A 26,126-nucleotide genomic window follows, 5' to 3' on the forward strand; every position below is an offset into this window, starting at 1 on the left:
ATACAGTATGCAACGATGGTGGCTCACATCTTGGAAAAATAAAGTTATTAAAAAAATTAAATAATAATAATTGTTTTTCACTTTTCTTAGTGGGAATTCTATATTTCTACAGGTACAACATGCATTATGGGGTATGTAAAGAAGGATATTTTGTTCACCCTTATACCTGTTGCATGATAAGCTCTAGTTAGTGCTTTTATTTCAATAATTAAATCATAATATATGAAGAATTCTGCAGTATTTTCAGTGGATTTAGCTTTTTATTGGTTAATCTTTAAGGGCTCTGCATAGTGGAGACAGATCAACAGCTGTTATGTTATTTAGTTGTTTTGATATTGACATTTTTATGACTATAGAGTAGGAAAAAAATGTTGAACTCCCATGGTATTTTATATCTTTAGTTGCACAAGACACTAGTAGCTCATTTGACAGAAGCGCTGCAGCAACAGGCCGTCACACTTTAGCCGAGAAGGCGAAGGCCTCATCAAAAGATCAAACTGCTTCCTGTGGACCCACCAGGGATGTGCTCCACTGTCACCACAGGTCACAGGAGAGGTGACCCCGCACTCCAATAACCAGCAGCAGATGAGCCGGTGCAGGAAGACACCACAGGAGTCCAGGAAGTGGCTCGGCTAGGAACATGTTTAGAGAGAGAGTTCTTTTTCTGGGGGGGTCTCTGGTTTATTTTTGGGGCATTGGCGACAACCCTGCTGCTTTTCCTGTTTTCTTTCCTGAAGTATAGGTCTCAGGTTAGCAGGAACAGATAAAACAGGAGAAAAGAGACATTCCAGAGGAAAACCCCTTTCTTATTTTCACACCACGAAGGATTCAGATGGAAGCTCATTCATCTCCTGAAAGCCAAAACAATAATTTGACAATCAACAAGCGGCTGTTTTCATGTTTGAATGTTCAGTATGTGAATGTTGTGGTGGAAATATCAAAGAGACAAGCAACACAAACTGGATGACAATGATCTTGGGAGCCAGTAGGTGGCAATCTTCTCAGCAATCCTCACCAAGCACCTGTGTCCCTCTGAGTGAAGGGGCTACAGATTACAGGCTCAAGATAATGGTACACTGTCATGGCAAACACACTCCACAGTAAACAAACAGTATCCATGCATTCTCACAATACAGAGTTGTGTCAAATGTAGCAACAACACATGATAAAATCTCAACAAAAACATTTCACCTAACGGTAAACCACTTTGGCGAGGATTATGTGTTCAACACTGATTGCTTTTCACTTCCGAATGAGCTCTCAGATTCACGTCTGCCATATCGTCACAATATCAAGCCTTCCCACTGAGCATGACATGCAAAAGCCTCGCTGAATGTCCGTCAAGGCTCCTCTGGCATCAGTAGGACATTACATTCATATTGCTGATTTTATCAAAGTCCTCACCATTGTTGTTTACCTTGGGTCTGTGTCTTTCATTTCCCCCTCTCGGTCACAAGACTGATCCAAAATTATTATGGTTGCGCTGAGGGAGGAAATTAATAAATCTCTGAGGAGGAAATTAGAGTTCCAGAGAGTGTTGTGTTTCTTTTGCAACTGTATTGCTGAATCCGTGTGAATTTATGGACAGTGTGAGCCAAATTGTAACGCTTCAAAAATTTATATTTCATTGCAAAGAAGAAGAAAATGTGGCTTGGAATAAAAAGGAAAATGCTTCATCCGGCAGTCTGACACTATCACATCATTCAAATCCCCCTATTCAAACTGGCCTATTCTCGATAGTGTCCATCAGTTCATCATACGTGTCTGCATAAATGTGTCTCTGTCATGTCCAGTTGTTTTGATCTGTCTATGTTTAATTGTATCCTTGTAAGGTGTCCTTGGGTGACTTGAAAGGCGCCGCCAAATAAAATGTATTATTATTATTATTATTCATGCATTTGGGAATAAAGCTGTAGTGTCATTTTGTGAACTCAAGCCATATATGAGGTCTTGCTTAACAAACTATTTATCATCTTTTGTAGGTGAAAATAAGCTACTAGACACAATATGTACACTTCACCCCCCCAGCCACAGAGGGATGAGATTTTCCAGGAGACTTCTGCACTGTGAACTCTGCATAACAGGCATTTTCCTCTGGCTCATGCACACTGGTCAACATTTCCTCATGTCAACAAACAACTGATCGCATCAGTCGAGCAAAGGCTTCACTTGAAGCACAGATCAAGCAAACGCTGTTGACAGATGCTGAGAGGAGAGGAGAGCTGTGATTGGTCCGTCGCTGTGGGTGTTTCCGCATTCCGCAAAGAGCTTTTTCGGCAGAAGCGCAACTTGGAGAGGAGATCCTCCGTCGCGTCTGTGAAGAAGAAGAAGCAGCCTCCTCCTCCTCCTCCTCCTCACCAGTGATTCCCAGAGGAATAGTGGTCCGTCGCCAGGGAGCAGAGATGCCTTACTTGTTCGTCAGTACGCAGATCAGACTGGTGTGTACCTCGCATCTGTTACTTTTTATTAGAGACGCGCGTTTCGAGTTGGAGATTTTGTTTATTTGGTCAAAGCAACACGGTGATAATCAATCAGAGTCGCCACTTGCAGATTACAGTTTATGCTGTGGCCTGTAATATTCTGCATGCTGGAAAACAACAAACAGTCAAGGCTACAAGCGGAGCAAGCAATATGCGGATGGTTGTGTTGTTTTCTTTTTTTTTTTTTGCCATGGTGCCCTAAATGGAAAACACATGTTGCTTTAGTTTTGCCGGCCTCTTGTTGCGCTTGTTGTTGTCTGCGAGACTCTAACAACCTAATTCTACAGCCTCAGAGTATCTGATGATCTATTTTTAGTCTGTCCAGTTATTAGAGATTAGGATCATGCACCTGTTCCACATGGCTGCAAAGTGTAGCCACAGAGCTGTACAAATAACAGATATTGTTTTTTAGCAAAAGCAATCATTTCTCAATCAATCTCTAGCAAACGCATCAGATGTTTAGTTAATGTGCTTAATGGCTTTGTTACAGGAGACTGGTCCAACAAATGTGGGAGATGAATATTCTGATCCAGAAATCATGAATTACCTGGGAGCGAGGAAAACAACCATGCTGGGGAACAATTTGTGAGTATTGAAAATGGTGACATTGAAGTAAATGTGGCAGCGCAACTAGTCAAATTCGGGCAATATCTGAAGATGAAACGTAAACAGAGAGATTTTTAAGCTTAGTTCGTCATACACAAAAGCACCAAGACTTAAATATCCCTCACAGGATGAAGAATTTCTATCCTGATTTGATCATTTTTTTGTGAAACCATCTCCACCACCATCTCAAAAACAGTAAATAGTCAACCATACAGGCTGCTGCGCTCCGATGCAGAGCTCTCATTTCACTTTCATTTTGGCAGCTGACGTGTACATATTGACGGCAGAGCTGAGGTCAGGTCACATGAAGGAGGAGGGAAGAAAAACTGGTTGAGGAAGGCTGCTGCTTTGCAGATTTTTAGAATAAACCATTCATGCTGATGGAATACAGATCAGGGAAGTGTTGTCATTGGCAATCTGATTCGAATGCTGCTGGGAAATGAACCAAGGTGTGGAAGGAAGTGAACAAGCACCAGAACAATTAACGGCATTCTACTTTCCAAACAAAGTTTACTGAAAGACAGAGGAACCCTCACATCTGTGGAAGGTAGAAGTTGACTTTGTGTTTATGCTCGTTTAGTTCCGAGTACCATGTGGACGACCCGCCTCGCCTGGTGCTGGACAAGCTGGAGAAGATAGGCTTCCGCGTGCTGACGATGACGGGGGTTGGACAGACGCTGGTGTGGTGCCTCCACAAGGAGACGGAGTGATGGAGCGAGAGTTGACTGTTGACTGTAAATGCCTCTAGAAGCCTTTAAAAGGATGAATGAAAGAACTTTTTATCCCAGACGTAAGGTTTCAGATTACCTTCAATAGGCGACAGGTCACCAATTTCAGGGGAATAATGATCTACATTCCAGAGATTTTATGTTATTTACTACTGGTGACCAAGTGGGAGTGTAGGAAGTGAGGGCCAGTTTAAATTCTAATATCTCATTTGTCAGTAAAACCTAATTAAAGACATTCAGCCTGTGCAAAAGACCTCACCCAGTTCTCCCTCTCTTCTGTCCAATAAATAAAACACTATTCTAGATAGATAGATTTGTACTTACAGCATTGTCTAAATATGTTTTTGTGAGTGTATCATATGCTTCTGATTAAATTATGTAATGACGTGGATTGATTGTGTCCTTGTGACTAAAAGAAAACAATTTGTAATCCTGCTGCAAATGATATATCCTCCTGACAATCCGTTTAAACAGACCCACATCCCATAGGAAATCTGAGAATACACGCTCTTCTTGTCGCAGTTCTGCGGCACCTTACGGGGATGCTGCATGCCCCGAGACGAGGCGCTAGCACTGCACGCACACAGAGCGCAGCAGTCGGGCCTGTGAGAGCCAGAAAGCGCTGGGTGGTTTCAATACAGCCCCAGGTCTGCCAGCACATGTCTGGGGCCAGCCCGGATCACTAACCCGCAAAACCAGAAACTTTGCCAGCCAGCTCACAGCCAAACTCTTACCAGTCCTGCTGCCTCACACATGACTTAGCTTCCACCTCCGCACTAAACATCAAAAGGTGCTGGTGCTTCCCAGTTCTGCGACCACGGAGATTCCAGATGCTGTTTTGCATACAAAGACGTGACGGGTTCGATTCGGACAATATATGGAAAACAGATCCGGAAGACGATATTGTGAATATTCCAAGGCTGTGCTGTAATTGTTGATAGGACAGAGCGTACATAGAACAGGCGCATCCTCCCATCCTGGTTCGCATGCAGCACAAGCCACCGTGGGCTCAGGGCAGGGTTGGTGGTGAATGTGTTTCCTGTAATTGTATTTCCTCTGTTGTCATTTGGACAGAGTTTGTGTGTTCCTGGGCTTTTTTTTTTTTTTTTTTTCACATTACCGGGATATGAAAAAGGCTACGCATAAACAAAACCATGTGATGAGGGGATTTTGCAGGAGGAGAGGAGCAGATGTCTCCCACCACACCGCTCCACAGCTGGACATTGTGTAACAGAGCCACGGCGAGGCAGCGCAGGAGTGGTAAGACAGATGGATGACTGGGCTGGGTGGCGCGAAGCTGCCATGTGGCTCCTAAATAACACAGTGACGGGAGAGAACGCCGCCACACGGGCCCACAAATACAGACACAGCATTACGCCATAGTTCCCCCGAGGGGCAGGAAAATAAGACTATTTGGATGGATAGATGTTCCACAGGCAGAGGACCTTGTTACAAAACTCAGGGTGACCGCAACAGTTTGGCACTGCACTGTGTGACTTAATGTGGGTCACGGAGCGGTAGCGTGTCACTTCAGAGAGCATAAATAAGCAATACAGAGTTTCTTCTAGGCATCTGTTACATAAGACTATTGTGAAAGAGCCCAGAACAATAAAAGCTTAACTTAGAGAAAATTTGTTGAGATCAGTGTCATGGGACAGAATGCAGTTTTTGAAGTTTTTAAATGTAAGCTGGTCTGCGGCATGTGACCCATCAGGACCGAGGCTGGAGTGAAGTGTATGAAACAATCACACCTTTTGTTGCAAATTCTTGGCTTTACCTATCCCTGCAATATCATGCGTGAAGGCAGATTGGATGTTCAGAAAGTATTTCAGGACTCCTTAATGAAAGCCTTTCAGTTGGTGATTAAAGCGATGGTTCTTTGCTGAGAGTTAGATGAGAGGATCGATACTACTCTCCCGTCTGTCCATTCAATTTGAAGCTGGAGCCAGATGTGGTTGTATGGGGGGGGGGTTATGTGCCAGACAATTTCTTGGCTGGGAGCAGTGACTTCCAGGAGACTCCGCTAGTTGCCTGGCAACCTCACGGTGACAACAAGACTCCAGAAAGTCATGTCTCCCTGCCAAGAAATAGTTCAGCACCAAACCGCCTGTCAAACCACAACGTGTCTTTTTTTAGTTTGGGTTTTGAACAGATTAAACAAACTAGACAACACGTATTTATTAGTCATCTTTAAAGGTGCTGGTACTTAACTGTTGGACGGAGCCAAGCCAGCTGTTTCCTTGTGTTTACAGTCTTAAAGCAAAGCTAAACTAACCGTCTCCTGGCTCCAACTTGAAAATGAATAAGCGTATTTCCCGAAATGTCGAACTAAAAGTAAAAATATTCGTAGACAGTTTTGCACAACAATTTCCCTCAGGATAAATAATGTTTTATCTTATCTTGTATTAAAAAACTGTTACATGTGACAATATTTACTAAGTTACTAAATAACAGTTACTAAAAGGGCCTTTTCTCTATCAGGTATTGTTTAATTTGAAGGCTTTTCAGAGTACTGAAGATGTAGTATCCAGTATTTCCCAAGAAAAAAAAGGCAGAAATAAACATTTTTTATAACAGAAATTTTCTTTACTATCCCTTTAATAATTGTCTGACCCTTCAGATTTATCTTGGGACCCCTTGGAGGGTCTTGACCCCCAGATTGGGAACCCCTAATTTACATTAATATGAACAGTATTATGAAATAAATGGTTTGCATAGAGATTGCATAACCTTCATCTAAAGCTGAATGAATAGCATTGTGTGTCCTTGAAATTGTGCAGTCCACAAGGTCTATCCAATCTGGAGTAGAGCAGTCATCTTAACCACCAGATCTATAATGGAGGGTCTCCCCCTTCAGAGTATGTTCATGTGAGGCCACAAGAATTCCCACAAAAGCCGACCTAGCGTTCCTATCTCAGCCTGATTTTCTGGTTTAACATCCACGTAGTCACATCTCACGGGCTGCTGTTTGGATTGCTACAACACTTCTATTAAGAGAGATTACACTCAGCCAGTTGGCTGCAATGATGAGGTAATGAGTTGTCACATCTAACCAGACAGATGCAAATGACATCATTATACCATTTTGGATGGCCAATCTCATCTGGCTCTTTTACAATGCGATGAATAAAGACTAAATACTCATTGGGTGCCTCGAATCTCGAATAATTTACCAACTAATTTATTAGTGCTCAGGGTTGATATATTGATAAGATGTAAAAAAAAATCCCCAGATGCACCACGTGGAAATTTAATCAAATAAATTAAGATGAAATAATTGTTCATCTCAGTTCACGGATACAATATGGTTACACTAGATAGTGTGCAGTACTTATTGATCCCTGAGTATTAATAACTCCTACCTCTGGTTCCACACTGCAGGAGCCCTCACTTCTTCTCTACTCTGTATCTCCCTCAGCCATCCTACGTTCTTCATAAAGGAAAAGACATAACATGCTGATTAAAAACTATCTGTTTTAGTTATTAAAAAGATTTATTTTGCCACAGTGTATTGCATACAAAAAAACAATAACAACCCACATAAGAGGCTTTATGAAACTAAAGCCTGGAACAGGTATTCATTTAGTAGTCGCAGGCAGGTACCGAGCTGAGTCCTGCTGGGCTACGCAGTTTCCTCGTCATCTTCTCTCTGCATTTGTTCTATGAGCTTCTGTCGCTCGGCGGCCTGCCTCATCCTCATCATCACCACGCTCTCATAGTCGCGCTCATTTGATAGGGCGCCCTGTAGGAGAGAGAGACAGACGTAGAGAGAGGTTATTATAACATGTTATCTGAAAGCACATATTATAAACTAGTCCCAATTTCTGTCTGTTAAAACAGACAAAATGAGGTTGTAATGTAAATATTTGAGCCCAAGAGTTCAGACATTTCTTTTTAAAGATTTACAAATAAAAATATTTAGTCCATTAATAGAGAAGTTGAGTGTATATACAGTATCTATATATATATATATATACAGTATGTATACAAGTGACAGATTCAAAATATATGATATAATATAAATAATAATTAAAATCTAAGCAGCAGACGCAGGGATATCCAGACTTTTAGTCCCTACTAGTATGGGTCAAGCTCCAAGCCCCCAGGATCCTACATTTCCCATAATGCAATCACTAGCCCCTTTTCATTATGCCTAGCAAATGCCTTAAACCTGCCGACTGTTGTATCAGTATAAATTTGTAGTCTCCGAGACCGAACAGAGATAACTCTGATTATGTGTCGTACTCCCCACAAGTAAACAGATCTAGATTTGTAAAATCAGTGGCGTGGCCCCTTTAAATCAATACTCAAGGAAAAACTCCTAGTGAGCCACTACACTGGATGGGAATCATAGCAAAGTCAAACATGTCTGTATTTGATATCATGACAACATCGACTCAGGCCAGCACACGGAGCGAATGACACCGCCGTCACCGTCCTCTGCGTGTTTGCTTTCACGACAGGGCCTTTGTGGGTGCACAGCGGACGAGAGGCGGACTCGTACGGATGCTCTCATCTCGGTTACCATCAGCGGCAGGGCGAACATGTATGAGACAGCAGGCCGCAGAGCAACAGTGACAGGGTAATTCCGCTGCCTGAGGTCATTAAACCCCAAAATGAGGGCTGGGATTAAGCCTGGCAGCCGCCCGGCCTCTTACTGTGCGTGTGTGATTTCTTTGAAGGGCTTGGGCTTGGACGACGACGGCGACAGATTCTCATAATGTGGGGGGAATCGGAGAGGGCGGCCACTGGCTAATGGCTAATCAAGCAGGCTGGAACACAGGCCAGACGTCTTACACACACACACACACACATAGGTCACGATCTGTGCGGTCACAAATGCCACACACAGGCCAGCACACACATCCAGGTACAAGAAGAGAGACTCTAAAGAGAATTCAAATATGCACCTAAGATGATATGTGCATACTTATGCATATATATAACACACACATATGCACTCACAGAGATCCTCATCCAATTTTGAAGCAGAGAGAGGCCATGTGTCCACAGAATAAGCCATTGTTTTACAGGATTGTATCCAGGAAGTCTGCTGGGCCAAGGAAGTGTCTCTTTAACAAGACAGTGAGCTGCAGGAGAGAGCGAGTGAGTGTGTGCAAGAAGGACTGGGGCGAGTGAGAGCGACTCGAAGAGGAGGAGAGGTAGGTTTTTGTCAATGCGCTCGCATCTGGAAAAGATCACGGGGACTCCAGCATCCATGTGCTGAGAGAAAGAGGGTAAGTACGGAGGAAGAAGCGAGAGGAGAGGGTCGGTGAGGGGATGTTACCCCCCCGCTCTCCCCTCCTCCGCCCCTGGATTGAGGAAAGCTGCTATTATCATTCCAGTAATGTGAGCTCAAGCCCCTTGTCTGACACGTAACTCTGAAATATCACGCGAACGCCATTAGGTAAATAAACAACTCTTGCATCTTCAAATTAAAGAAAACACAAGCAAGTATACAAGCAATGCTCCCTCTTCCTCTGCAAATATACTCTGCCCTGCCCTCTACTGGCCACTACACTGAAGTGCAGTGACACATTTCCAGTCAGAATTAGGCAGACCTATTTCTCTACCCGTCGTGGTCAAGGGCGGACTGTACCAGGCTAATGATGCAGGGGAATTCTGAACATTAACAGGTGCTTTATGGGCAATGTGACGCATTTCTTCTCCGAATTAGGGATTTTTCCTTGCCTGGGGTGTTAACTTACAATGTACATGTTTAGCCTGTGCATCACTCTAACTAAACACTCGGTTGTGTGCGTGTGTGTACGTTGCAGTAACTCTGGGGCCCAGGGTGAGTAGGAAACCACAGAACACAAACAACAGGCCCCTGTAAAAAGCCAAGAGAGGAGGGCACGAGGCCGCTGCAGAGGTAGGATGGTAGTAAAACACACACGTGCACACACACAAACAAGCTGAGGATTAGCGATGTGACATCAGCACATGGCTAGGCCTCCAACCAGCACACCCGAGTCTGACCTCGGGCCAGTAATGACATCATGAATACCACCAGTGCTGTGAGTCAGGCAATGTAACACACACACAAACACACACTCTCTCACACTCCTTCCCACACGCAGCAGGAGGCATCTCGCAGCGCAGGTGGCCGCTGTGTTCCCCCGGCACAAGTTGTCAGATCAGCTGCACATTACGCCATTCCTCTGTGTGTGTTTGTGTGAGATGTGTGTGAGCATGTAAGCGTGTGAGCACGAGTGAACGAGTATGTGAGGAAACAAGTTTGTTTGTGTGCAATAGAGAAGGAAGAGTGTGAACTCGGGCACCTATAAGATGCCACTTTCAACCTTTTTCCAGCAAACTATCACAAGCTAAAGAGGGGATTTCTTACTCTAAAAAGTGTTTTGGACACAAACACATATGAAGGCAAATTTCATAATTGTCTTAGAAAGGTGTTAGACATTCTCAAGCCTGCAGGATAGCTTCAGTGCTCCTTGGCATAGATTCTACAAGTCACTACAAGTCTCAAACCATTCAGTGTCCCCTTGTGCCCTACATCTATTATTTTTCTCCACTCATTTGGTCAGCTTTTCTATTTCATTTGTTGCACACACATAAAGATCTCCACAGCTGACGTCCCTGCTCTCTGTTACTGTGATCCATTGCCACCCAGAAAGAGGAGACAACACAAGAAGCAAGAAAAAGAAGCAAGAATTCACTCTGCCTTTCTGCTCATTTTCCTTTTCTTTACTTGTTCTCTAACAAATCGTACAGAATAGTATAAAGCTCATGATTATTTTGTGATGTGTTGTCAGTAACCCCATCCCTTAAAATTTAAGTTTATAGAGTGCTCCAGGGATGACGTATTTTTTTATAGGCTAACTGGTAAGTTAGCGTCGCACTGGATCCCTCGACAAAAAGCCAGTGGGTTTTTTCCATTGGGTTTTGGATTGTTGCAGAAAATAAGCTCTGTTGCAAAAAAACATGATGTTATGATACTTACATGTTTTGTTCCATAAGATAATCTACACAAATGAACACCATTTTATGATTTTTGAAGAGTAAATGCATCGCCGGAAGTAAAAAAAGCTAACGTTAGGCTATAAACAAACTATACCACGGTCACATGAATGTGAGTATACACAACGAGGCTGTGAAGGCGGACGAGGCGGCGGGATGACGTTTAGTAGTCTTATTTCGCCACTTGTAAGCAATCGCCTTTTTTAAGACACATAAAGTCTTTAAAATTTACGAGAGGGATATATATTGATGTACTTTATGTCTCTGTTTTATATCTTAAGCTTGTGTTAACCACAGACCTTATTTCAGGCTTCTAACTAAAAAAACATTCAAAAAACCCCACTGACTTCCAGACGAGGGAACCGGAAGTGCTAAAATGCTAACTCATTTCCAGGTTTTAGGTCTCATTCCTGTAGCACTCTATTGTAGTGTTACTGTGTCTCAGCCTGGCCAGGAGCCCGACTGTATGCCTAAAATAGGAATTTGAATGGCGAAACGCAGAGACATAATATGACAAACAGGCAACACATGCTTGTGCAGCAACCTGATAAACAAGGAAGCCATCAAAGTATTTAACTGGATATTAAAAGCTTGACGTTAACACCTCTCTGAGAACATTCAGTTTAACAATGCCTCTTGGCTGATTCAATTACATTTTCAATTGATATACTTCCATTCTTTTTCCATTTCATGCTTATTGTCTCTTAAGCTTACAGCCTGTGACGTTACCAACTAGTATCTGATAACTGGATAAGTCATTAACACCATCAGCCACCAGATATCTCCAACTAGATGGTCACTGAGCCAAGAAGAGACTTTTGCAGACTTTGCTGCCAAGAGAAGAAATGGCTCCTTCTTAACAAGCCTGCTCTGTGGTCCAGACTAACATTTCTGCCTCTAATGCACTCTGGTGTAGTTAATCAAGGAACTATTTATCTGGAGCGCGTGTGGTGGCGTGGTGTGTGTTTCTATGTCTGTGTGCGTGTGTCACGGACCTATGGAGTAGGTGATTTATGAGAGGCGAACACTTATTTAGAAATCATTTGCGTGTGAGTATGTGTATGTGTGTGTGTGTGTGTATGGTGGGGGGGGTTCCCGAGCACTCCTGCTAAGTCAAACAAACAGGCAAGGGGTACTGCACATGCAACGCTGGAGCCAAGGTGAAATTCCTCCGCAGACAAAACTCGTGCGTTGTAAATGGTGGAGGATTAATCATCGTTCATTATAAGACTCGGCAGACATAAAACCCCGAAGGTCTGGTCTATTATACTGTTTTTGTTAGTGAAGGACAAACACTACATAGAGATTAAGGCCCAAATCTACTTCCTGTGTTTAACCCGTTCAATGCAGACATCTGGTTTTTGAAAGGAACTCCGAGACAAGACCGCCTTTTATTTGACAGCAAAAGCCAAATAATGTGAGTTTTTCTGTCTGAACAGAATGTAGTCTTAGTAAATACATCTACAGATCACTGACTGTGACAATTAATATACACCGATCAGACGTAACATTAAGACCACTGAGAGGTAGAGTGAATAACATTGATTATCTCATCAACTGCACCTGGCAGTGGGTGGGATATATTAGACAGCAAGTGAACATTTTGAACTTTGAACTTTGTGTTGGAAGCAGAAAAAATGGGCAAGCGTTTTGATGTGAGTGACTTTGACAAGAGCCAAATTGTGATGGCTAGACAACTGGGTCAGAGCATCTCCAGAACTGCAGCTCTTTTGGGATGTTCCCGGTCTGCAGTGGTCCAAGGAAGGAAAACCGGTGAACCGGCGACAGGGTCAGACCCAAGGCTCATTGATGCACGTGGGGAGCGAAGGCTGGCCCGTATTGTACGATCCTATAGAAGAGCTACTGTAGCTCAAATTGCTGAAAAAGTTAATGCTGGTTCCGATAGAAAGGTGTCAGAACACACAGTGCATCACAGTTTGTTGCGTATGGGGCTGCGTAATCTAAATCACAAAGTCGAGCTGCAATCAGTGGGCAACCTCCGGGTCTGAGAAGTGAAGCCAATGCGGAAGTGCCTTAAACCTGCTTGCAAAAAGAAGTCTGATTGTATGGAAGTCTATGCGTAAATGACAAAAGTCAGCACAGCGAAACACCTACATTGTTAAACTATCATCTTGCTGCTGTCTCTTTTGAAATATGATTCTCTCTCTTCCTTTAGTACGTTCATGCTGCTGTTAAGCGTGCACCTCCACCTCCCCATCACCGCCCAGTCTTTGCGGATTCATCAGCCTTATCAGCAGGATCATCAGCCACCACCACCACCACCAGTGTGTGGACTCCATGTGGGGATGCCCCTTGGTTACAAATCTCTCTGTAGAGTCTAAATGCCAAAGACTTTCTGTCAAGACTTTATTATCACATATCATCTGTTATAATAAAGAATTATCTTTTCTTCATTCACTTTTCTCTTCTAATTGAAATGCAGTACTAGGGTTGGGCAATACGACGATATATATCGTCAAAACGATATCTAATGTCTATCTTACATTTTCTATTTTTGTTTCTATTCTGATATAGGCTAGGCCTTTTATTTATTTGTTTTTTCTATAATTTCATTTAAACCTTTTATGTTAATTTTGCACTCAATATGAAAATACTCATCATTTGTCAAGTATTTAATTCACACAGGAGTATACAAAAATAGGCTTTACCATGTGGTTATTTCATATACTGTAGATAATTTATTTATTGAATTACCAGAAAACATGCTATATCGTGATATATATCATTATCGAGATATGAAATTACCTATATCGTGATAGAAGATTTTTGCCATATCCAGTACAGACCTTTTGTAGTACAGTGCCTGAATGAACACTGTGCAGGTAGCGGTGGTTGCGTGTGGACCGTAGATCCAGTCAATAACAATCAAAGGTAAAGTGAAGGGGGGGAAAAGTCAGCAGTGGATGTGAGGTACCATTTAAGTGTGTGTGTGTGTGTGTGTGTGTGTGTGTGTGTGTGTGTGTGTGGACATGTACGCATGTGGTTGTAGGTGGTCACGGTATTGGACAGAATAGAAGCCTGTTGGACGGAGACGGAGAGCGCCTTTTGGAAACTGTTAACGTTAAGGAAATAAACAATGAAAAAGAGAAATGGCAGCAAAGACCTGAACTCCTGGTGCCCTGGCATTTCTCTTTATGATGGATGAGCTAAGGGATCCTAGAATAGGGAGATGTGGGGGTTTGGCCTCTTTAATATCCAACAATACATCGTTGTAAAAGCAAAATTATGTCTCTCACATTCCGGCCTTCCGGGAAAAGCCCTCTGATTGCAACAGATTTCCCATTAAAACAAAAGTGGCCACAGGACTGGTAAGAATGCAGTTTTGGAGATGTCAAAAAGAACTCAGGCATCACGAGGGGAGAAAAAAATGAAAATGAATTCAAGGTTCCAAACATGAAATTTTAAATGTCTGTGCTCTCTCTGTGTATGTACGTATGTGTTCCCATATTAGCATGGCTCCTTATCTATTTAATGTGCAGAACAAACGGCTAGAGGAATGTATCCTGCTGTATACTGTTTACATCATATCCCAACCATGATTGTATAATTACTAATGACTCAGTGTCAGGAGACACGGCAGTACATTCCCAGCCTACACTGACCGCCCACATTCACTGGAAAGAAACAGTATGTTATGAGTTATGCAAATGTATATTACAATCCTGCAAAAACGAAAAAATACATTTTATAAGTCTGTGGGCGCCACAAAGAGATCAAAACAAGTAAAAGATGTCTGTGTATAAAAGCACAAAATGACCATTGTATAACATATATTTTATGGAGGGGAAATTTTGCCTTTATTGGACAGTTGAGAATGACAGGAAAGGGTGGCCTGGATCAAACGCAAGACATCGCAGCTCCATATAGCATGTATTTTACACCCACAGGCCACTAGAAATCCCCTTAAGATTCGAATACATCTCTGATAGATAAACAGATGCTGCAATTTCTTGTTTAAAAAGGTGCAGTGTGTAGGATTTGGTGGCATCTAGCTGGCTGCAATCTGCAATCAACTTCTTCCCTGTGTCAAGCGTGTAGGAGAACTATGGTGGCCGACGCAAATGGCCCTATCTAGAGCCACAGTTTGGTTTGTCCGTTCTGGGCTAAAACATGGCGGCTGACTCCGTGAAGAGGACTCACTCATGGATGTATAAAGAGAACAGGATACAGCGTCAGCGGGGCCCCATTCATTCCTATGAAAGTTGCTCAGCGGCACATGGAGCAAAACAAGTCTGACTTCGAAGTATAAAAATACCCAGATTTTCCATTGATCTTCCGCATCCATTGGGCCCGTAGAGCAGGCGCAATAGCGTTTTCTTTATTCCCCCCCCCTCCCAGCCCTCGGTCCAGCCTCAGTCTGGGCTCATTCACATGTACGAAGGAAGGGAGCTAACTCTGGATTCGGCTATTAGTGCATTTTACCACTTTTAGGACCTAATGATTTAAATAAGGACTATTTAAGTGCTCGTACTGGGAAGTTGATTTACCTAAAAAAAAAACTATCCACTGATTTATAGATGTCTCTTTCCCAATGTAAGTCTATGGGATAAAGTATTTTTGGGCACAATGGCATCATGTGACGGACACGGAAGTTGTAATTCCAACGTTTGGCCACTACGAAAATTTGTAAAGTCCGGCGCTCTTCCTGGGGGCTTGGACCCGCTCCCTATGTGGATATAAACAGCTCATTCTAAGGTAACGAAAACACAAACATTTCTTATTTTCAGGTGATTATACACTAAAGAAAACGTACTTATTAATATTCCATTTCTGCCAATAAATACCCCGAAATGCTACAAAGTGTTCCTTTAAGTCCATCGTAGATCAAAGTGCTCTGCTCATTTGTAAATAGTTAACACCGTGAGATGGTGCTAGAAGGCAAAAACAGGCATCAGAACACATTAGTGTCTAAAACCTTCATGTAAATGATTAAGCGATTTTATGTTGTTTTAGTATTTGGCATCAATAAACATGACCTCATCAGACATGGCATGTTTCTCTGTTAATTATCCAGCCTATTCAACCCTTTAATGTGTTGGACCTGGCGTGACCTTACTTAGTTGATTAGAGGCTACTGTAAGCTTTCTCATGTATTAATCACTTGGTCTTCACTAGAACACAACACCTGGACTTTGACTGGTGTCAGATCTTTGTCATGTGGCAGTCATGCAACTGAGTGCAACTGTCTGCAATTCCTCTTAGAAGCCTGCCAAGTTTCTGTTGGAACGCATTCAAACAGCTCATCAGTCATCATGACTTTGGAGACAAACTGTGACGACAGTGGCTGGGATGATGACAAAAGCAAACGTGGATGTTCTCACCACAATTGATGAAAGTACATTACAAAGAGTAGCTACTAGGAACTACTTTAGTGACAGATACAGATAAGATTTTATGGACTGCCCAAACTTAAACAAGGAATTGTCTGTCTAGTCTAGGGCTGCAACGATTATTTTCATTGTTGATTAAACTGTTGATTATTTCTTTGATTAATCGATTAGTTGTTTGGTCTATAAAATGTCAGAAAATGGTGAAAAATGTCAATCAGTGTTTCCCAAAGCCCAAAATGACATCCCCAAACTCAAAGATATTCAGTTTACTGTCATTGAGGAGTAAAGAAACCAGAAAATATTCACATTTAAGAAGCTGGAATCAGAGAATATTCCCTTTTTTCCCTTAAAAAAAAAATCACTCAAACTGATTATTAAAATAACTGGTGATTAATTTAATAATTAATAACTAATCGATTAATAAGAGCAGCTCGAATGTAGTCTCATTCTCTTCGTACTCTGGGTGACTCATGGATGTACTCGAATCTGAATTATATGAAAGCACAGTATGTCCCATGTTTGTCATCATTGAAAAAAAAATGTTTTTCATATAAAAGAATCAGACAGTTCGTGCTGTAAATCTAGTCCGAATGCTGACAGTCTGATGGCCTCGACACAGCGGAAGCTGGAGAACACACAACAAAGGGCCAGAAGAATATCCACCAAAGCCTCAGTTTGGGCTTCTAGCGCCAGTCAAAGCAATATCTGGAAACACTTTTTATCCTGCAACAACAAAAACACGCAGCATCCCAGATTTCAGGCCCAGCATAGCTGCATCAAACCACACTGCCCGCTATGGTCAGGCCTTAGAAAAGAAGCTTATACAGAAATCCAGCTAGGTCTCAACGCATCAGCCCAGAGGCTACATAGCATGACAACACAGTGTGCCCAACCTTGGTCAGACAGAAGGTCTTGTGAGGTCATTCCAATACTGCAGATAACACCAGCTCTGGCTAGTATTTTGTGGTTGTAGATGGAAGAAGGCGGGTGTTTCTCAGAAAAGAAATGTTCAAAACTGTTCTTGCTTCAGTGTTGAGTAAATGTTATGATAATTTCATTTGCGTGAGTAATTGTGTCTGGTCTTGCAGACTGCTCTTGGCACTGGAGTGCAGAGCGGGAGAACAAGAGAGGATCACGCGGCACGCCTTTTGTTTATTGGATCAATATGAAAAAGACCATTTCCTTCACACCCTGCATGTTCAACTATAGAGAACAAGGAGAAGCACTGAGCAAAGGGATCCGCAGACGTTTTCCTCCTTTCTGCTGGAACACAGTGTTCGCTATAAGACTCGGTTTGGATATCAGAGCGTGATGGCGTGTTAGTTTTAACACATTCTCTTTAAAACACACAGGTTGTAGAAGATTATATAGTTCAAGAAAGATTCTTTCCAAACCATGAGACAACCAAAAGGGCATGATCAGCACAAGTAACAATTACAGCCTGTGAGAGCACAACAAAATGCTTTAACCCTGACATTTTTAACACAAACAAATTCCATAGAGCAGAAAAAAAACGTTTGCTGTTCGGACACAATTCCCATTCCTGTGTTGCTTTAGCATTCCAAAAGGCAAAGACAACATGCTGGAGGCGTGAGAATCGGGAAATGCAACAAGCTATCTCTATCTTGTGCAACCCGGCGTGCCTGTACATACATGTCTGTGTGTGATAGTGCGCTTTGATTGCATAGAGAAGCTATAGGCCTCCAGTCAGGCAGAAGGGCCTGACTCCGAGGCTTTAGATGAGCCAACAGCGAGCAGGAAATCAGGAAATCAACAGAGCACGGGGACAATGACATGGAGATTAGAGATCAGTTAACCCCCTCCTCTGAGTGGCTGACCTGTTTGCTCAATGACTATGACTTCCTTTTAGACACAAGCACACATTCTATCAAACACATACACATGGCTGAAAACTCAACCTCTCTCAGAAACAGCTCTTAAAATGAGTTGTGCGCCGTACTTTCTCCTGCATTTCTGTCTTTTTCAATATCGCAGGAATTAAAATCAGCAGCTCCTGTTTTGCACTCTCCCGCAGGTAATGGGTGCAACCAACCAACCAACCAACCAACCAACCAACCAGCAGGATTTATTCTAACACTTACGACTAAAAGGCCAACTCACATCGCAACCAGGATGATATCATCTGACGGCTGGCAACCGTTCTAAAGTGCAAATATAAGCTCAGGGAAAAAAAACTGAAGGGAAGCCTCCACCTGGATGCCTGAACGCTCTTGGACTCTGACCTCACCCGGCTTATCTCTTAGGCAAAGAAGACATTTACCGGCAACACACCTGGAGAGCTCGGCAATTCAAAAAAGAGGGAGTTTACACTGGGAAGGATTAGCAAAAAAAAAGACAAGGATCAAATGTCCAAGGACTGAAAACACCTAAGCAGCAGTAGAGAAAAAGGTAAGAGACACTCTCTTGGAGGTTAAATGCTACCATGTAATGTAAAAGTTGACTTGACACCAAGGAAAAGTCCTTCACTCTGTCTCTTTGTCTCAAGCTGCGTAATGAGGTCTTCTCTGTAACCGTTGAACAAGTCCCATCATGTCGAGGAAGAGCTTGTCAGGGTGTGCAGGTAGACGCTGCCTAGTTTCCTGACAGAGACGTGTTAGCATGTGTTGGATTCAAACATCCTGCGTCTGCTCTGCAAGACAGGTAAGAACTAATCAATCTTTATCTATCCTATTGTTATTTATCCTGCTAGACAGCCGCATGAAAAGAAAATACATTTTTTCTTTTAACTTTTGGTGTAAAGTTTTCATCAGACAGATTCCTCATCTGTCTCAAAGATGGATCTTTTATGGCAGCATTGAGGAAGATCATTTAGAAATTGTTTCTTGGCCAATCTGTTTTAATGGGCTTCTTTAATTTTTACTTGGCCACGAAGTGTTTCCTGAGCACGATACTCATGGCTGAAATCCTAAGACCCCTCCTCGGCCAAACTGACATGTTTGGAAAGGAATGCTGTTGTGTCAACGCTCTCCAATCTCCCGCTGCTACTAAAGTGCCGATAAAACCTTTACGGGCCAACAAAACCTGTTTGCTGTAGTGGCTTACAAATTTACAGAGTGAGTGTTTCAAGTCACGAACACAGATCTAATGTGGGCAAAGCTGTTTGGGAGAACCGTAAAATCACAGACACCAGGCAGATTATCTAATCGGCGTGCCAGCGTTGATGAACTGAGTTCTATTTTACTCAATAAAACTATTACAGGTCACGGAATGCAAAATGACTTTCTGTTTTTTGACAGTTAGACTTTCATTGTAAGTGTTATTGTTGTTTCATTTGACCAAGAATGTTTCCTGTTAAGTTGGATGTAACATTTATGTAATAGAAATTCCCCAAAGTACAAAACAAAACAGAGAACTTTTTTGAAATGTAATGCCCACAGTGTTATTTAAGGAATAAAAACATCTCATTTTATTAACTTCCACCATCAAGCCACTGCTTGACTCTCACACTACAGCAGCTAATTGTGTTTTTCACAAAATCAGAAACATGTGTTATGAAGTGAAGTTATCATGCATTCAGACATAAGTTACGGTAAAACCTCATGTTCTCCCAAAAACAAAATGTGGAGACGTATGATTCACTTACACGCAGGACAACAATTACCATTTGGGAATCTGCGTTTTTGTTGTGTTTGTTACTGGAAGTCTTAAGTGGGCTGATAGACTTCCTTTAGAGGATAGGCTGCAGACCACACCTGCATTTATGGGAAAAAAAACTGGGATTTGAAAAGTAAATATTTAGAAATGAAAGCTTCAAAGCATTGTTGGAACATCCCTCTGCTGCCAAATAATACTGAATTTCAATCAAATCAAAATTGAGTGGAGCAGGTGCAATCTCTAAACAACGGCTGCCGATTCACATCGAGCCAACTGCTTCAGCACAATACTTACATCTGGTGCTGAATTACAAGCACAGACCTGCTCCATATTCTAGCATGATGTGAGGGAAGCCTGGATTATAAAAAAACAGATTTATAATGAAGTGTTATAAACTTGGTATTTGACTTGGATTTGTTAAATTATAATTTGATCTTTTCTTGTGTTTTGATGCAGATGGAATTCTGCTTATAAGCTTCACCACTTCCTAAAGGATTCATTGTTGAACAAAGGAGGAAATACAAAAGGATACAAAGACTGAGGATATATAAAAAAAGAGAATAAATAAAAACATTTAGGTCCATCTCAACCAGATCTGCCAAGATGCCACTAAGAACATCGTTGTACAGAAAGCCATCCTCTGCTCGTTGGCCCAGCAGGCACACCAAGCGCAGGGAGGTGCTGTCTGTCAACATGATCAGCCTACCGCTGGCTGATTTCCGTCACATCACACATATCGGCAACGATGCCCACACAGACAGCTTCGGAGACCTGTCCTTCTTAAAGATGGGCCACGGTCTGCTTCTACAGAGCTCCCAGAGCGAGCAGAATCTCTTCCTGGCCTGCTCTCCGCCGCCAAAGCCACCGCGCCTGAACCTGGATGAGGCAGAGGGCTCGGAGAGCCCCGACTGGTATGCGGGCCGCCAGCACAACGCGTCCCAGAGGAGAAAGAAATGCAGCTCTATGCCGCTGCTGGACAGCGAGGACGGGGAAGCAGAGATGGAAAAGGAGGACGGGTGTCAAAGAGTGAATAATGCTGCTCCCAATATGGCTCGCAGCCTCGGACGGGGCAGCCTGAACTCAGACAGGGACGAAGACTCCACAGAGACCTGTAACAAAGCTGTTGGACAGCATAAGGAGGAGGACAGTGCATTTTCATTCAGCCTTGACCTGGGCCCTTCAATCCTGGATGATGTTCTCCAGGTGATGGACAAACGTGACAATAAGACAACCTAGTAGCCAGGCGTTACAGGAAGGCTTTACTAAAAGTTTGGAATATGGAGAAGAGATCCAACTGGACACCCTTGTTGGGAACACACTCCTGATTTTATGGACAAACCAATATCCTAATGCGATGGGTATTGTTGAAATAAATCTGGGGATATCTGATTTTATGATCCCTGGGTACCAAGTATAGACAAACAGCCTTTGGGGAGAACTTGCCTCACCTATGTTTTAGTCTGCCTTTTTGTTTTATTATTTCAGTAAAACATTTTTTGAATGGGATATCACAGCAGCTGTCTAGGATAAGGAGCTTTTATAAGCACCCGCTATTGTGTCTATAAAACATTGTGGTCCACAGCATTTGTTAAAAATTAAACATAATCTTGTTTGAAAGGTTGAGCTAAAAAAAGACACAAAGTTAATGTTCTCCTTATATCCGCCCCCTTGCAGAGGTGGATACAATGTGTAAGTTAATGATTGAACTGTCGGATGTCAAACTCCAAGCTGGACATTTTCACCTTCTTTTACTTCCCTCCTTTGCCATTGCAATCCCCCAAACCACGCAGCACAGCACAGCACTGAAGACGGCTGTTAAGACTTAAGAGTGTTGTGTTTAAGAAAAGAAAAGCTGCGGCTGGAATCCAAGGTCCTCGAGCTGTGATGTCTTGGCTCTTGGCGTGCTTGCCAATCTATTGTGTGTGGAGGGCAATTTCTCCTCCGCACGCATCCCAGAGGCCCCACTCGAAAAGGTAGACCAAGGTACCCCCCATCTCTCATTCCCAACAATGCAGTGAAAACAAACACTTAGCTCTGCTTCCAATAAAAAGCCAGCCAGTGGTGGCAGGTTGGGCTGCAGACCAAGCCAGGCCACAGGTCCAAGACCTCAGACACAAAAAAAAAAGCAGGCTGTTTTCTTAGCTGCAAATCAGAGTGCGATGCTCTGGTGAGTGGCGCACGAGAAGGAAAGTGGTAAAGGGTAACGTGATACTTCCACATATACAGGGGGTGTCGAGGGAGGAGGACCAGAGACATCCATTACTGCGGCAAAAGTCCTGATGAGGGTTTAAACACTACCTTCTGACCAAACAGACCCCCGACACGTGAAAAAAGCACGCTTGTATCTCGCACACACTGGCACACAAGTAAAGTAGATGTAAGCACGCGTGGTCAAACTGAGATTTGTGCAGACAATCTAGGTCCAGTTTGCTCAGGTCTGGAGAGGAGAGAGTCAGGACAGAGTCTCAGTCTGGGCGTTAGTGGGGGGTTGCCAGGAAAGGCTGTGGGGCAAACCCAGAACCGGTCGCATTCCTAAGTTCCCCACGGGTCACGCTGCAAAATACAAGAACCACAAGTGTCCCACTTCTAGCAATAGATTTAGAATTCTATGTATGTCCTAACAGAAACAGCAATGTTTGTGGATACGTCTCCACTGTATATCTGTTTTGCCATCTCCCATTATATACCAGATATCTCTGACCATTTTTCTCGTATATGTTATGACAACGCATTGTGAAACTTTTTTTTTTTACATTGAAAAATGTAATGTTTTGCATTTTGGGGAAGTAAAGAAAAATATCTTTGACATTCCAAGATTGGTGGTTTTGTGGACAGAACTGCTCGTGTCAACATTTTAACACAGCTCGTATGAGTTTACACACCACTGATGGGCGGACATTTATTTGGCTTTTCAACCGTCAGGAGCCACTGTGGAGGCAATTAACTTTGCTTAACAGCTTCTAGAGAAATCATAGCCTTGGATTATCCACCGCAACGTGCAGCGCAACATTATTTCAAGGTGGAGAGACGCACAGGTCTAAATTAGACAGACACGTCAAGCAGGATTTTCATGTAAAGCCACAAATACTGCATTACAGTAAACTGGACTTTGAAGCAAGTGCCGGGTTGTTAGGCATGTCCCGCTCGGAGGCACACCTGTGTCATAAAGAGGTGATGTTCAATAGCTAACCAGGGTGTGTCTGCGATTTGTCAGACTTTTCTATACAGGCTACCTATTCCAGATAAGCAGGAGAAAGAGCTATTGAGTCACACAGACTTTACACAGGACCGTCTGTTACAATGCCCCTTAACGATCAAAGCCTCATTTATTCGCAAGAGAAAAAATAATTGTGTAGTATCAGACACTGTGGAAACAAATTATTGCGCTACTAAGTAAGGGTAAAAAACTTGAACCTAAAAAAAAAAACAATATTAAAAAAACAATACCCACAAATTTTGAATTTCCTTCAGCCACTCTTGATAAAAAAAACATGGACAGATTTTATGAAAATCCATCCTTATTCATTATAACTTTCAAACATTTGATTATTCTAGCTACACAGATTACACAAGAGCTCTTCACAGTGTGAAGAATCACATAAACTTAAGTTCAACAAGTGTTCAGCCACATGACTGATGTGAGAAGAAAGAGCCTGTAATCGAAGACAAATTATCTTGTCTGCGCAGCACAAACTGGCCGAGCTGCGAAGTATCCCATTCCCATCTGGTACCACTTCTCTCCCTCCCGAAGATCTCAACTCGCTGTCATACAGAATACCATGAAACCCTGTCATCTCACTGAAGAGTAGCTCTTACGGGTTATTTATTTTGTCAGGTACTAACTAAAAAACTAAAAATATTGTTTTGGCAAATAAGAGATGTGTCCGTCTACTGCAATTGTGTCTCCCAGTTTGACCTGATGCTACTGAAATATGCCGCATGGGTTCACACACACAGTGGGGGATTTTGTGAAACCGATATTGTTTATGCTGTCTGTATCATGTCAGAACGTATTACTAAGCTATATACGGCGAGGGCCGAGCCAATCCGCAACAGCTATCCCCTCTCGTGATACGCATGATGAACTGGGCGTGACACGATAATTCTGAAATTCTGACCACACCATAATCCCACCAGGCAATACGTTCCGTGTCTAATGAGAAAATGCAAAAACACATCTATATATTTCAAGTTACCCTAAACAAGCATATCTTGAACTATAAACCGTGTGGTCTTTTGTTTCTTGAGGGTCCCGTTATACATAGATGATATATCACCAACAACTCCAACCTCGTATATGATGAGGTTCACTGCCTGACTTTCACCCCCTTCTGCTCCCTGCGGTCTTCAGCAGCAGCTCTAACTGGCACCATCACCCGTCAACCTCAGCACAATGGGTGCCAGGGCCTTCTCCTGTGCTGCACCCAAACGTTGGAACTCACTTCCCCTCTCACATCGGCATACTGGACTCCATTACAGAATTCAAAACTCATCTTTTTAAATTAGCTTACTCACTTTAATTGCAATAACTGCGATTGAACTCATTGTTGAGCTCTGCTCTGTTGCTTATACTGTATGTTCTATTGTTGATTTCATTGATGTTTTATTACTGGTGCTTTGTTGCTTATTGTATGTTTTATTACTGAACTTATGTGATGTAAGGTGACCTTGAGTGCCATGGAAATGTTTTTATATAATTAAATAAAATCTATTATTATTATTATTATTATTATTATTTACTATATCCATTCAAACCTGGTACGCAATATTAATATCAGGTACTCAGTGGTGGAAAGTAACTAAGTAAATTGACTCAAGTACTATACTTAAGTACAATTCTGATACTTAAGTATTTCTATTTTATGCTTCTTTATACTTCTACTCCACAACAATTAAAATAAATAATAGATCATATATAATATAATAGATACATATTGTACTTTTTACTCAACTATATTTGTTTTAAAACTTTAGGTATTTAGCAGATTCAGATAATTAATACAAAATGTAATCAACAAATAATTATGATGTATTATTATAAGTTAATATAAAACTTTATTGATCTCCGGGGGAAATTCCCAGTATATAGTATATACAGTATATAAAAGAATTTTTAAAAAATGTATATATATATTAAAAAATAAGACCCACCTTTACCAGCTGCAACACTAAAGTAATGTACACATTAATGCATCAATAATTATAATCCAATAATATAATAAACATTATTCTGATATGGGTCCATCTGCATAATGAGTACTTTTACTTTATGTACTTTAAGTATATTTTAATGCTAATATTTTTGTACTTTTACTTAAGTAAGGTTTTGAATGCATTTCTACGCTGTGGTATTACTACTTTTACTTACGTAAAAGATATGAGTACTTCTTCCACCACTGAAGGTACTAACCAATAATAATAATATAATGTACTTCTTTTGGGTCTGATCATATCAAAATACAGAAGCCTGCTGGTTTTCCTCTTAGAAGTCCCTTATCTCCACTCAGAGAGGGGGGTCATGCCGGGGTCGACTTTGCCAAAAGCATGGTAACATACAGTGCATCTCTTCCAGACGCAGGGGCTATTTTAAGTGAGAGTGCACTTTTCGAGCACTCGCAAACCGGCGGGCTGGAAAAACAATCCCAGAATAGCTGATCTGCCGCATCTGGTTTGTGTCGTGACAAGCCTGCGATGGCTCTCCGGCTCTAGATGGAAGAAGCAGGCGTAGTGAAAGCTCAAATTCAAAATCCTTTACGATAGATTCATGTTAAATAATGTGGTATGTCGAACTACGCAATAAACCACGAATCAAGACACAGGCAGTGATTAATGATGGTGTCCCATCTCTCTGGAGACACAAAACATTATGTCTGGCAAAGACAAAACAAATGGTCAGATAGTGATTGCATATACCCGAGACAGTCTGGAAGGTGAGATATGAATCATTAGTCAGACTGTGAAATCGTGTGAAATCAGATTTTGATGCAACGGCCATTTACAACACTGCAGTTACACGTACAGCATCTGAGCCCACCACTGTTTGTTAGCAGATTACACACCACGATAATCAACTGTTCATTATCTTTTCTTCAGGTTTAGTCAGGCACCATGACTCATTCAGAATTCACTGATTTTTGCAAAATGCCCACATCACGATGCTAAAAGAAAGGCTTCTTTCATACACATACCCATTTCCCAATCTCCCACTATGAACGTTTATTATGTCAAAGGGTGAAGACACAACAAATAACAGTCTGGAAATGAAACTGGATCCTTTCCCAAAAGAGGGGGTCTAAATTAAGTCAGGAGCATGGGGAGCAATTCCACACGGTGTGGAAGACGTGGCCCTTCCCTATTTTGAAATGTTTAAT

At 42.1% G+C, this 26,126-nt stretch overlaps 3 protein-coding genes across 6 annotated transcripts in view; 2 read left to right on the forward strand and 1 right to left on the reverse strand.

The window, feature by feature from the left end:
• The first annotated feature begins 2,234 nt into the window (after positions 1-2,234).
• gchfr (GTP cyclohydrolase I feedback regulator) lies at positions 2,235-4,205 on the forward strand. Of its 2 annotated transcripts, none has more exons than XM_037747450.1 (3): positions 2,235-2,438; positions 2,974-3,065; positions 3,667-4,205. In XM_037747450.1, the coding sequence occupies exons 1-3, from the start codon at positions 2,403-2,405 to the stop codon at positions 3,794-3,796; spliced, it is 258 nt and encodes an 85-aa protein (XP_037603378.1). In that variant the 5' UTR covers positions 2,235-2,402; the 3' UTR covers positions 3,797-4,205. The 2 variants fall into 2 exon arrangements, with proteins under 2 accessions (XP_037603378.1, XP_037603377.1); XM_037747449.1 differs by having other exon boundaries at positions 2,245-2,438; positions 2,971-3,065.
• A 3,083-nt stretch (positions 4,206-7,288) lies between these two features.
• The window catches only part of dnajc17 (DnaJ (Hsp40) homolog, subfamily C, member 17), a 40,014-nt gene continuing 21,176 nt past the window's right edge, over positions 7,289-26,126 (reverse strand). The window contains exon 11 of the mRNA XM_037746822.1: positions 7,289-7,556. Coding sequence (XP_037602750.1) covers positions 7,437-7,556 — 120 coding nt within the window. The 3' untranslated portion in view covers positions 7,289-7,436. The remainder of the gene's footprint in view (positions 7,557-26,126) is intronic.
• LOC119474659 (cdc42 effector protein 3) lies at positions 17,713-24,478 on the forward strand. 3 transcript variants are annotated; one of them, XM_037746823.1, is made up of 3 exons: positions 17,713-18,549; positions 18,647-18,801; positions 20,212-24,478. In XM_037746823.1, the coding sequence occupies exon 3, from the start codon at positions 20,359-20,361 to the stop codon at positions 20,989-20,991; it is 633 nt and encodes a 210-aa protein (XP_037602751.1). In that variant the 5' UTR covers positions 17,713-18,549; positions 18,647-18,801; positions 20,212-20,358; the 3' UTR covers positions 20,992-24,478. The 3 variants fall into 3 exon arrangements, with proteins under 3 accessions (XP_037602751.1, XP_037602752.1, XP_037602753.1); XM_037746824.1 differs by having other exon boundaries at positions 17,713-18,801; XM_037746825.1 differs by lacking the exons at positions 17,713-18,549; positions 18,647-18,801 and adding an exon at positions 18,883-19,214.

Source organism: Sebastes umbrosus, chromosome 16, assembly GCF_015220745.1.
Source record: "Sebastes umbrosus isolate fSebUmb1 chromosome 16, fSebUmb1.pri, whole genome shotgun sequence".
NCBI classification, from domain to species: domain Eukaryota; kingdom Metazoa; phylum Chordata; class Actinopteri; order Perciformes; family Sebastidae; genus Sebastes; species Sebastes umbrosus.

What these genes read in the sequence shown, in the direction of transcription:
- gchfr (XM_037747449.1), top strand. Translation starts at nt 2,403, where the DNA reads ATGCCTTACTTGTTCGTCAGTACGCAGATCAGACTG. An exon ending in TCAGTACGCAGATCAGACTG is followed by an intron (nt 2,439 to 2,970) that starts GTGTGTACCTCG and finishes GCTTTGTTACAG; the next exon opens with GAGACTGGTCCAACAAATGT. An exon ending in ACCATGCTGGGGAACAATTT is followed by an intron (nt 3,066 to 3,666) that starts GTGAGTATTGAA and finishes ATGCTCGTTTAG; the next exon opens with TTCCGAGTACCATGTGGACG.
- LOC119474659 (XM_037746824.1), top strand. Translation starts at nt 20,359, where the DNA reads ATGCCACTAAGAACATCGTTGTACAGAAAGCCATCCTCTGCTCGTTGG.